The 13,672-nt window shown below is 39.9% G+C and overlaps 1 protein-coding gene across 3 annotated transcripts in view; it reads left to right on the forward strand.

Annotated features, from left to right (window-relative positions):
• AUTS2 (activator of transcription and developmental regulator AUTS2) overlaps positions 1–13,672 on the forward strand; it is a 1,924,915-nt gene that overhangs the window by 1,874,476 nt on the left and 36,767 nt on the right. For all 3 annotated transcript variants that reach the window (XM_069226926.1, XM_069226925.1, XM_069226927.1), the window contains one exon: positions 6,586–6,681. In XM_069226926.1, coding sequence (XP_069083027.1) covers positions 6,586–6,681 — 96 coding nt within the window. The remainder of the gene's footprint in view (positions 1–6,585; positions 6,682–13,672) is intronic.

Genomic DNA, 13,672 nt, shown 5'->3' on the forward strand with positions numbered 1-13,672 from the left:
GCTTTTAATGTTCAGGTAAAATATAGTAACCACAAAGGCCACACAATTACTGGGCGTTGCTTTAAATTTACTAAATTGTCACAGCAAACAAGTCTTGAGTGATAAAAAAAAAGTATTGCACGATTATTCTAGTTCAATCTTCATGCTGTGTGCCTAAAGTTATCTTTTATTCAATGCTGACCAGATCAATAGTGCATTAAGCGTTAATCAGACCTAAACATTTAAAGTCCACAATTGGGAAAACGATCTCTACTAAATTACCAAACTTGAGTACCACATAAACATTGGTGGTATAGATATTTAGTCAGCACACTCAAATTGGTAGGATCTAGCCCAGAACAGGCCCTTTTCTAGTGTGGGAAAACACTTAAGGGCCTGATTTAGATATTGGTGAACAAGTTACTCCATCACAACGGTGAAGGATATCCTGCCCGCCAAAATCGACATTCCATTATGTCCTATGGGATTTAGATTTTGACGGACAGGATCCGTCACCGTTGTGACAGAGTAACACCAATATCAAAATCAGGTCCTAAGTCGTTACAAAATGACAATAAAACTACAAGTTCTTCCTAGACCAAAAATCGGTTAAAATATGTAGTTCATTTGAAAAGGTGTGTATGTACTAAACACAGACACAAGACACAAATTAAGTTCAAAATGTTCCTGGGCTCATTCCATACTCTGACTATGAACAAGTCAATTCCTTTCTGTGGTGAACACCACAACACCTGCCGTTTTTCTCATGAAAAAAAAAAAAAGCATTTGCTCATTATACTGGTTCCTCCTTAGAAATAGTCAACCTCAGTGCATTAGCAGCACATTACAAAATAACATCAAAATGATAAAATGGCCAGGGATTATACATTCACAGATTCAAGGGCCAGACAGGACACATTTGAGCAGCAGAGACTGGAGCTGATTTCTGCTTTAGTGCTGCAGGAGAAGGTTTGATGTGTGGGTCAGCACACAGGATTACTTTTTCTTGTTCCCTCACCCGCCCTTCGATTGTGTACAAAACAGATGATTTGACATTTACTAAGGTAAATTCTATCTTAAGGGTCTGCAAGTGCTAATGAGCCCATGTGACAGTCAACCTTGCATCTTGCACCCCTGCAAGAGAGTTCATATTTGTGTGGTTCTTTTTTGGTATGAGAGTAACACCTGGTTAGTCCACAGATATGATTATTACTGGCCAAAAATGCCAGTGGTGTACCAACTGTGTAATCTCAATGTTTCTGAAAATATTTAAGTAATATCTCAAAGTAACAGGACATGCCTCTTCTACTTAATGAAGAGGCAAAATAACACCTTTGAATTTACACCCTTTCAAAAAATATCTTTGTGAAAAATTTGGAACAAATATCCATGGTGCCTGGTGATTAATTTTTACTAATGCCTTTTGTAAATATGTTTATTTGATGTAATTTTTTATTATGGTGGCACCTTTCACACTTCAATAACTTTTGTTCTTAATAGTGGTGCAATATGTAGTCATTTGTAGCCCATGGTATATCATGTACGTTTGACTGTACTTGTGATTTGCTGGTATTGTCAAATTTTCATGAGAATACTAGCCAAGACATGGGGTGTGGTTTAGGACCTTAGACATTTAAACCCAACATATTCTAGTACCACCCTCAGTTGAGTAAACTAGTATTAATTTTCTGTAAGGCCTACAGAGTTCTATAGGATCCTATTTCACAACACACGGAAACATGTGGAGTTGCAGAGATATAGTGCAAAGCATAAAATTTAGATGGTCATTTTGAATTAGGTGGAGCAGCAGATTGTACTCCACCAAATGAGAATTTTAACACCTGATCTAAAAGGTGGAGGAACTTGTGAATTCTCAACAAATTGTACAGGAACATTTTCTAATATGGTTGAGGTTGGATTAAATGATAACCTGTTATGGAATTTTGGATGGTAAACATTTCCTAAAAGGGTTATTTGAAAGCATCTTACAATTAATGTAATCAACTAATACTTAAGAATCAGATACGTAACTTTGCTGGGGAAAGTGTCATCTTTAATATTATAAATGAAAGTTTAAATTATTGCTTTCACAAATGATCTTAAGTGCAGAAGCTTTCTAATTTCAGACAATGATGTTTTTGATGATTCAGTGCAGATTAATGGTTGAGGTCATATGAAGTTTTTTCATATTTATTTTATAAATTTTCAAAAGAAATATAAACACAGTGCAACTAAGAATGACATCGTAGGCAACATAACATTACCATACCAATACCAATACCAGTGTATTGATAAAACATAAGAAAAACACCCAAATTAACGGAAGAATATAAGCTCAAATAAGAAGATAGGCATTTCGGTTTTGAACAATGTTAAGTACAATATAAGTAAAGACAGGGGGAGAATAAATGGTGACTACAACAGGTTACCACCTGACGTGTAGACATGCATGACGGCGTCCTCAAGGCACCTGCAGGCAAATTGGCACTATACATTTGTGTAATTACGGAAGGGGGCAGCATTCTACCAATGCCCTGCAAGCTAGCTATGCTCAGAGCTTGTACTTCAAGGGGGACGATCATCATTTCTCACCTTAATCTTCCAAACATAATCATCCCAGCAGTTTGCTCCTCCCATGGCCGTGCCCCGAAGACACATTCATATATAAAAGTCGGATTCAGCACAAGTCCATGTTAGAAGGGACAGTTGAGGTCATATCAATAAGGGTTTATGAAATACATTTCTCCATTTTTTTATTTTAGCAAGCAATATCCTGACTTTGGAATGTGTTGGTATACATCTGGGATTAGCTGTAATTATTTCTCATTCCATTTTATAAAATTAAACCAGAGTAAAAAAAAGACAATATAGTATTTACGGAACAATTTTTTCAGGTGTAAAATAGGACTCATGGACCAGAGATCTTTTTGCCTTTGAACCGGATATGATTATACCCTGTGGCTAATGAGTTAGCAATTTCTTGGGAATTGCTTGGTGATTTAGAGTGACCTCCATGTAAGTATCTCCAAATATGTCATCAAAAACACTCAAAGACATTTGAAGATAATGAAAAATATTTAGTTGTATTTAATGTTACTAATGCTGGTTGAAACTTTCTTACGTGTATATAAAGTTATAGTTTTTAATGCATCCACAGAAGACCGTTAATTAAGTAAATTCAGGTTTTACCTTTTGAGATTTATTAGAGGTCTATATTAATCAGAAGGGACATATTAAAAAACTCAGGAGCATTTCCACAAACCGTAAACAGCAGCACCTGTAATGATATTGTAGTTTGAAGTGTGGAGTACAGTCTTTTCGTGAGAGCTTCCTATATAGAAAGTAAAGTGATCCAGTTCAACCTCTACATGCTCAGAGTACGAGACATGCGAAGGCCTGAGTTGCCATTAGAAAGTAGCTTTATAAGGACACCGTTCAGGAGGCAGGTTAAATGTTTCAGACCCATTGGTGAGAAATTATAAGGGTGCTTATGAGAAAACATGACACCTACCTTTTCAAAAGGTGGCCCTTTGGCTAACACAAAACTACAGACACAGACTCAAACCCTTATTGTGGCCACCCTCAAGCCTCCCACAGAGGGCAGGTTACTGTTTGCCTACAGTGATGGCACAATAGATGAGACTGCATCAAAATCATGAAGTGCAGTGTCTAATGTGGCCTCTAATGCGCCCCAAGTTTGGTGACATTGGAAGCCCAAAGACATCGGTGCATGGGCTTATACCAAGTAAAAGAGTAATCAATCTGCAATTTTTCCCTCTGCAATTTTAATGTGAAACACAGGCTTAAACTATTCTGTTACAAACAAATGTTAGATTGCTCATTTAGATTCTTGAACATTTGGGCATCCTGGCTGATCATGGGATCTGATGACTAGAGACATAGAGGTCTGTAGTTATGGTGTTTGCTTAGAGGAAGAGGAGAACAGCAGGAGGCTAAATATAGCCATTATAACTAGGTGGGCAAGATATTTTATATATATATATATATATATATATAATTTAAAGTGAAACCACCATTATCCACTTGTTGTGGTTTAATGGGGACACCTCTTGCAACCAATGATTCACAATGAAGCAGCTAGTGCTTCAGGAAAAATTGATTAATTGCTCCTGAAATCTAAGAATTTATATAGTTCTTACACTGGTTATGTTAAAGGATGCCTTCTTGAAAGTGACGAAAGTGCTAAGAGGACAGCCTCATTTAAGTAATATTTACCAATTCAAATGTCCGCTGGCTGCAGTACACCCGGCCTGTAATAAGATAATGGGGGTCCAAAGCAGCATTGATTGTGCTAATGGGTAGCAGGCTTTCATCTTGTTAAGGATACTCATCGGAAGAGCTCATTATTTACAAGAGGAGACATGTATTAGTTTTTTGAGAGTTGCAAAATGATTTTTTAAAAGCTTAGGATAGCTCAAGACAAGTGCCGGGACTGAAACAATCCCATACACAACCAGACGGGCTTTGAAGCCCAGTGGCTTCTGTGTTTTACAAACCCACTTAACATGAGAACACTAGAAATTGTGGCTTTGGAAGAATCATGGCCTTTTGTCATAGATGGCTGAATTTATATGAAATGGACAATGGGTGTGGTGTCCAACTGATTTTTGTGTGATATCACCACATTGTTATGCCTCGTTCGGTGCCATTTTCAATTTGCATTGTTCCTAATCCCAGTACCAATGCAATGTTACTTCATACTGCTGTTTCCATTGATGTAAATTAACTAATCCATTCAAATTAAAACGACAACAAACAAATGGCATGTGAAATCATTAATTAAATAAATAAATAAAAAAACAGCTATACTGCTACTTGCCTCATACTCTACGAAAGGCCTTTCTTTACACCTTAATATATTACTGGGCTAACATTCTGCCCAGTACTGCCCTGGTCTATTGACTTCCAAAGTGAACATTGTACAAACAGGGTTACAAATAGAGAAAGGCATTTTAAATACATTTTGGGATGCAAACGGAAGAAGACTGCCTATTCCCTGTGCTGCGCAGTGGGTGGGTTAGTTTGTGAACAGGCCAACGTTTAGGGTTGTTGAAACCCAATGGGGCAGAATAACAAAGAAAATGTGAAGGCGCAAAGTGATGCAGAGTAGCTCAAAGTCTGAGAAGAGTATTTACTTTTCAGCCCACAAGGTAGCTGGCACTGAGAGAATTGCACTGGAAAGGTGCACTTTTCTGACACAAATGGTGCTTTGCACCATTTTGCGTCAAGGGGGTGTTACATGGGTGGTAATTAGGCAGATCAGGGCAAGAACACATAGTTTTTGATGCAAATCCCAATCTACCCAGATAGCGAGACCAGGTTTTGTATAAAAAAACATACCTCCTTGAAGCAGGCATAAGCTTGGAGAAACACTTTAATTTCACCAAACATTTCACACATTGCTTGTGTGCTGCACTGCACAGCACACATCCTATGGGTTGATTATTTTACAAATTTCCTAGGCCTGGTATTTTAAACTTGGTATAGCCAATAACTTAAACCACTGATAGTCTTACCAATTTTAGCTCCAAATATCTCAACGATTTATCCACTACTTTTAAACTTGAACTTGTTCATCTGCAACCATTGCTGGCCCTGAATTGTCACTTCATTTCATTTAATGCTGGCTTTTATTTGTGTTTAATAATTATTTCATACATGCCAATTACACAACAATGGCTGATTGTAAAAGGTAAGACCGGGTAGAAAACAATCTTGCTAAAATGTATGCAGGTTGTTGTTCGCCAGAGCTCTAGAGAGATCTTTTCCTCATGAAGAATGATTGCACAAAATACATCTGGTATTATTCTTTTGTAAATATTTACTTGTACTCACTAAAGTTTCCCAAATGCAGAATTGAACAAACGAAATGAGCCATAGATTAGCATTAGTCATGGCAGAATATCTAGTAAAAATGGATAATGAGGTAATAATTGTGTGTGTATATTCTCATTTCCAGGAGAAACTATTAAAAATCCAACATACTAATTGAGTTTTAATGGAGTTAAAATCCTAAAACTCTTAATGTCTCATTTTTAATTAGCTGGCAATTTCCTCGGGCCGTATTTGGCTCCAATCCATCCTGCCTCAGATGCCCATTAAAGTCAAAAACCATTTAGGACTTCGATCCAATTTAATAATTAATAATTACAAAACCTCCTTATTTTTTAATGAGGGGCAGATCAGGGCGCAGTTTACTGGATGACTGACGAGAAGCGACTCCCAGGACCCGAGCTAAAGAATTGCGTCCTTTGTAATAATGTCACTGGTAGCTTTGTAGACTACACGTTTCCTGATTTTGTTTCTTCCTTTTCCATTTATTGCTGGGCAGTCATTGTTGTGCTTCGAAGGGTGCATCCTTGCCAGGATTTTAGGATATTCATATAAGATAAATGTGCAATCTGTTAATATAAATTGCATACATTCACATACCCACAAATGATGGCAGTACAACAGGCCCTCGTGGACTAATGATGAAATCTCTTCTGTACTGGAGAACACCGGTGTGATATTTTTATTTTCATTTCCTAAACTTTCATTTATTTTTCTTTTAAAACGGTCTTTCTTCTTTCTGTTTTTTTTTAGTTGTTCCACTCTTATCCCCCATCTGTGTCAGGGATTCCTCCCATGATTCCTCCAACTGGCCCTTTTGGCTCACTTCAGGGTGCGTTCCAGCCTAAGGTAGGTTCAAAAAATGTTATTTTTGTATGGTAAAAAAATCTGAGGAATGCCATCCCCTTTAATATGATACATGTAAGACCCATCTGTCATCACCTGTTTGAAGGCCATTGGCTCGATTTCAAGAAGGCTGATTCAAATGTTCATCTTTCTGGGGTTAATAATGTGAGCACTGTTAGGTTGAACAAAATAAATTTTTATTCGCAGCTCTAGAAAATATGGATTTCTGAAGTAGCAAGTGTTACATCAAGCATATGACAAAATATACTAAAATCAATAAAATATGTTTATAGAAATATATATAGGTTATTTTCACACCCCTCAATGCCTCTATGAAAGGTTAAAGGGTGACTAGAATATGTTTACATACATTCTCTCCTATACAATTTAAGGTTAGATGCCTTCTTGTATCTGAGGTGAAAAGTTACTCCCTAGTTAATCTGGAAACTGGGCTTACTGCCATCTGGAAAACTATGAGTTCCTTCTACTTGTTGTCACAGTGGTCACTCATTTTAAAATGTGTCATGTTAAGGATACATATAAAGTACACAGGCAAACTATATGAGCTCGATGCACTAGGAAAAAAACTGTCAAGATGCACAATCACAGAAGAGGGGCGTTAAGAATGGAAATGCTGGAAGAGCCAGGGATTTAAGACGTCTTCTAAACAAGATTAAAAGATGCTGTTTCTCATCATCAAATGGAGTGTTTCCCCAACACCAGGGCAAAAGATGATGAATGTTTATTTTATTAGTTAATTAAAACCATAAAAAATATTCCTTCTACATGAAATTTTAACAGAGCAATATTGGTGCAATAAGACATTTATATTACAGTAAACGTTATGAGGTAAAAATAGTATAATACATTCGAAAGATTTGTTTTGCCCCTACTTAATTCCGATTGTTGGTACACAACTTCATTCCCTGGCTGGCTGTATACCCAGCAATGTTACCTAAGAACCTTCCATTTTTTAATGTATTTCATACGTGGTTGATGTATTTTGTTTCCATTGGTGCCCTCCCTATTACTGCTTATTTCGGCAGATGACATTTTAGAGAAAACAATTTCCAAAAATTGAACCAGCCTAATATTCAATATGAATGCTTCAGTTAGTGCTTGTCTACAGAATTTGATCCCTAAGCCATTTAGATCTTTTTTCAGTAAACATCTTATTTCAACAGCCAAAGCTGGGCAGATGCATACCACATGCACCAAGTTTTCTTCTGCCAGATGACATAGGCGACACTCATGGGTGCCTACTCGCAGCCCCTTCTTCCATTTTGGCATGAGATCTAGCGTTAGACCTTCACCCAGCCTGAGCCTTAAAAAGCGTTGCTTGATTTTCCGTGAGTAGGGGGCAGCCATAAGTGGTGATTCTTTAAAAATTCTATATGAGTTAAGAATCAGCCAACCATGCCACCTTTTAGCCAGAACCTCCCTGTCTTCTAGCCAGCTATGTAGTTTTCTTGATTTATTCACTGCTTTGTTAAAAGCCGAGGTGAGAAACGACTGCTCCCATACCTCACCTAAGTTCAAAAGACATTTACTCTATTCCAGATACCTTTTGTAATTGCTATTTCCTCTTTCTAAAATAATTTCCTGCCAGACTAAATTAGCTAATGACCCTTTTGGAGCGTGGCTTAGTTTGTAACAGCATTTGATGTCTGCCGCAGGACGGGCTAGCGACTGCTTGACCAACATAAATTCCAGTCTGACCTAGGCTGGCGAGGCATGCCTTGGTAACCGAAAGACACGCTTATATGTCTTTATCAGAAGCTTATCCAGGAGAGCTACCTCCATCCCCCTCATAATTTCGGCACCATAGGTGAGGGTTGGCAGTAACTTTGCTCTCATTATGGCTGTCAATGGGTTCAGAGCATGACCACAGATTGAATTTGAGAGCTTGCCAAAGGCGTGAGCAAGTGCCTGCGCCTTATTTTTTATCGCTTCTTTATGTAAGGCACAGTTACATCTGGCATCGACTACAACTCCTAGGTATCTGTATGAGCTTACTTCCTCTAAGGTCTTTCCATTCAAGTACCATTTATACTGGCTAGTGGGTCTGCAGTTTAGAGTAATCATTTTAGATTTGTTATGATTGATTTCTAATTTGTTTGTTCTTGCATACTTTTCTAATTTGTTTAGCAGGTTTTGCATGCCTATTCTGGTGTTGCTAGTTAGTAATAGGTCATCTGCGTATAACATATTAGTTGTCGGCCGCCCCGGGAGGGGGAATGGAATGATTGATCATTTAATTTGGCAGAAAGATCTGCTATGTACAAGTTAAAAAGTGTTGGGGCCAATATGCAGCCTTGTTTAACACCGACCGTTGTTTTAACTGCCCTAAATAGGTGAGAGCCCCCCCCAGTTTAACCTTCACCCATGTATCAGAGTAGATAATTTCGATGGCATTTAAAGTAGTAGGTGGTAACCCCCAAAGCTGTAGTTTGGCCTACAGTTTGCAGCGAGGGACATAATCAAAGGCAGTTTTAAAGTCAACAAAGCACAAATAGGTTGGAGTCCCGGTTGCTTTTGCTCTGTTGGTGATCAGTCCCAGTGCTATAAGGTTTGTTAGCATTCCTTAGTGTTTCCTTGATGTTTGATGAAGCTGCTTTGATTTAATGGGAGAATGTTTTTATCTACAATCTAAGTTTCTAAGTGTTTTAGCACACAAGATGAGAAATACTTGAGGTCAACGTCTAAGAGAGCGATTAATCTGTAATTGCTTGGGGAAGCTGCGTTCTCTCCCTTGTATATGGGATCGTTTATAGAGCCTCTCCAAGTTGCCGGAACAATTCCTGTTGTAAGCACACAATTATACATTGCAGCCAGGAAATTGGCCCATCTTTCTGTTTCCTGTTTAAACAGTGCCTGGGGTAGACCGTTTAGGCCCGGTGCACAGTCAGTTCGCGACTTCCCAATGATTTTTATTAATTCTGATGCCATGATCTTCAAAACTGCCATAGCATCGGATTCCCAGTTTTTAATGAACCCCTGGATTTGTGGACCTTCTTCGATGGCAACTCTTTTAGATGAGACTTTAAGTGGCACACCCACGCTTTCTATGTTATGTTTGCATTATTAGCTGCCTTTGGACCCCTATCCATTGTATTAATAATTTTATAAAAACTTTTGGAGTCAGATGTTTTGGACGCAAAATGTAGTTTGGCCCAAAGCGTCTCCTGCTGATGTTTTTTAAAGGTCCATTGTTCCCTTTTAAGCAGTTTCCAGTAATGATCCATTGTCTGGGTATTTACGCAGGTGCCTTAGTAGTTGACGTACAACTGATTTCATTCTGTGGGCTGGCTATGGTAAGTGTAAGCTTTGGCGATAATTCAATTATACTCCCTTTCTTATATTTCCTGAGGAGTCTTTGTTTATTAGATCGGTGGAAAGGTTCTCCCAGACCGTTGTCAGTTTTGCCCCGCTCGTGACCATTGATTCTAGCCTTAGTAGAGCCTCTTCTGCTTGGCTTTCAATACTGCTGGATGACCATTTAAGTCGCTTTAGATTTTCAGTGCCAGTCACCCCATCCAGAGCTACTGCTTCCTCTGGTGATGAATAAATCCCGATTACCTGCAGCTTGTGATCACTTTCCATACGGTCCATAATGCTGAAGTCACTCACTAACGTGTACAAAGCAGGAGTTACCAGTGTGTAGTCTAGGTGAGAAACTGTTTTCCCAGTGGATCTTGTCCATGCTGGAGGGATGTCGGGCAACTTAAGATCATTTAGCACAACAAGGCCAACCGATTCACAGGTGTGTATAAAACTCTCCCCTAGCTTGTCTTTCCTGCATTTTGTTGGGAAGGTTTGTCCGGGCACCATTGTCACTGTTTGGATATGAAACAGGGTTGTGGAATAGGTAGAGATTGAAGTCACCCGAAATTAGCCAGTATGTAGATTGTACTGTGCTTTTTATCCTTATCAGTTGGTTTAGTAACTTATTTGCTTCAACTGTTTTATTTTTTGGATTAATATATATATTGACTAAGATCAGTGGTTCCTGTATATTCTTTCCCCATCCATCAAGCCTGACTAGTTGAAAAGATAGTCTTCCTCCTTGTGCTCTGAGATCTTTGCTAGGATACTCGTGCTAACATTGATTGCTAGTACTCCCTTCGACCTGCCAGACCTGTTTGTTTTTGTGGCTGGGTTGAGGTATTCCGTGAATCCTATTTACAGTATTGATTCCATCACCCAGGATTCCTGTAGGAGTATAATATCAAAAGAACTAAAATAAATTATTACTGCTGGATCCTCCATCTTTGCCCGCATGCCACCACGAATAGATGTTTAATACGCCTTGTGAGGGTTGTTCTTGAACTATTCAGCTGTTGCCCATCGCTCCTGGGGTGATGCCGTCGCTGCCCATTCCCTTTCAGGATGCGATCTCTGACCTAAAACCACTCTTTTCCTCCCTTCTTCTTTCCATATTTGAACTCTCAATGGAGTCTTGGGTGGTCTCCGCTCGCTAATCATTTCTTCAGTGACTCTGCTGTGATGGATGGCAGCGTGTGCTCCATGCAAAACAGACCATGTGCCTTTAGGCATTTCCGGGTGTTGAGAGCCTAGTAGTGGGGTTGGATATCGCTCGCCTTTATAGTTGACCACCTCAATACCCCAGGCTTTCAGTAGGTCCTTCCTCTCCATAATCTGTTTGGGGAAGTCCGGCGCTGAAAAGATAGTAAGCGTTGGCTCATATGTTGGTTGCCTCTTGCTTGATTACATTTTATTGCAGCAATGTTATCCGAGGCCACATGCTGTAGGTCCGGAAGTACTTTTATGAGTCTTAAAATCGTAGAGCGATTGAGAACATCTGTGGGGGACCTTGAGGTGAATTCCAGAATCCTAAACAGCTGGTAATTTGGTTCGTAATTGTTCGTACCCATTTGAAGGGACTGTTTTTTTTCTGTGTGCCTGTTTTGTTCTTTGTAGCCAGCTTCACACTGTCCAGTACCATGTTCATTTCTCTTGCTGCTTAAATTGACCTGTGATAGTTGGTGGAGCTGCCCAGGCATAGTTGTATTTGGCTTTATACCTTGCTGGCCCCTTGGGGGGCTTGTTCTTTTGTCCGTATTTGCCAACTATCGGGGCAGCCTCAAAGTCTGAATGGCACCTGCTAAATCAGGGAGAGTTTTTACATCTGCTTTTATGTTGATACTTGTACTTGCGTGGACAGAGATGTCTCTAGTATACCTTTCACTTGATGCCATGTGGTCCTTGCATGGTTCATTCAGGAAGATTTTGGTGGCTTTTGAGACAGTTAGTTGGTGAGATCATGCAGACTTCCTTCCTTTTCTTGCCCGTTTTTGTTCTCTTTTTGATAAAATCCATGTTATGGATTTCTCAGGGTTCCTGGGCTTGTTGGCGGCTTCTGACGGAAGAGGATTCTCCAAGGTCACCATACTGAGGCTTGCTAAAGTGTTACTTTCAGCCAAAATTCCTTTCTCTCTTATGGTTGATGATGAGGGCTTTTGAGGGGAGTGGAGCATCTCCTCTAGTTTCTGCACAAGTGGTACAGATGTTAGCATAGTAGTGAGGGGGTTGATATATGTGTGTTCATCATTTTGGGTAGAGCAAATTTCTTTTACTATTCCTTCTAGGATTAGCAGCAGTTGAGATAATTTATCTACCACCTCCTTGCAGGAGCAGATAGTGAAGTCTTTTGTTTGTTTAGCTTGCACCTTGTTATCAAGGCATTTAGTTTTTCCAGCTTGCTGTCAATTCTGGAAACAAATACCGCCATTGTATTTAACCAGTCTACTTGGATGTCCATTTTCTTTGAGTGGAACTGCAGAGCCATGACTGTTGCTTGCATTGAATTCAGGATTGCAGCCCACATATCATCTGCACTTCTTACTGCCGGGGTTTGTGACTGTGAGTTGGACTTTTGGTCCCTGCTTGAAGCTCCTTCAATTGTGTTTGCTTTATGGGGTCATTCTGTGAAGCTATCGCTATTTCTACCCTTGATGTTTTATTTGGAAAAACTGGTTCCGTATCCCAGAGCTCCTGTTCCTCACTTTCACAACCATACATCGGAAAGGAGTGGAGTTTGGGCCTTTGACACAATGAACCGCCTTGCTGGGAGTCTTGTTCTAGGTTTTCCACGATTGCTGCCATCTATGAATCCAGAATAGATAGCTTAGCTGGACTGGATGTCTGGTGGTGCTTGGTGGGACTGGGGCAGGTGTTCCTTATGATTTTCTCTTGTCCGAGAATATGGGGGACTCCTATTACTGGAGTAGAGGCTTCCTGGGCTATGCTCGGGGCATCTACTTTCATAGGCTGCTTTTTCATAATCACTACTGTTGGAGAAAGAGGAGGGGGGACGGGTAGATTCACTTTGGTTTTCTTTCCGACGCTTCCTTGATTTTGCAAATCGTGGATGCGTGATGTGCCCCCCCTGAGTTTAGTTGGATTGGTGCCGGTGATTCAATCCTTCTTTCAGCAGCATGGGTTCTTACAGCAGTGAAGGAGTCAGTTATCTCATGGTGATTGAGTGGGGTAGCAGAACTGGGTGCCCCATCTAGAGGGGGCCCAATTTTCCAAAAGTCCGGTTCTCCCCAATTCGTTTGTTCCACGCTGGAGTTTTGCTCTGCTGAACCCCTGGCTATTTCGTTTGTTAGGGTCTGCCTCCTGCATGGAGTGGGGTGGTCCAAGTCGCTACTCGCTCTTCTTTTTGCTACTGCTTCATCCAAAGCCTTTTCTCTTTTCCTTTTCCTCTTTGTTTGCTTTATGGGTTGATTGGTGACATTGCCTTTTGCTTTCCCTGACCTCATACTCCTTTTCCTGATCGGTCAGTCTGTTTCCCGGGTGGTGTAATAGTCTACTCTGGGTGGCCTTCAATTTTGGACAGGCTGCTGGTAGGCGGATAAGCAGTGAAAGTGTTTACTGGGTCTTTTTGATGCAGATGACTTGCCCCAAGGTACTCTCCAACTGCTAGCTTGCAGAACCTGCATGGATTATGAATGTCGTGACACTTTATTTC

This window comes from Pleurodeles waltl, chromosome 3_2 (assembly GCF_031143425.1).
Source record: "Pleurodeles waltl isolate 20211129_DDA chromosome 3_2, aPleWal1.hap1.20221129, whole genome shotgun sequence".
NCBI classification, from domain to species: Eukaryota; Metazoa; Chordata; class Amphibia; order Caudata; family Salamandridae; genus Pleurodeles; species Pleurodeles waltl.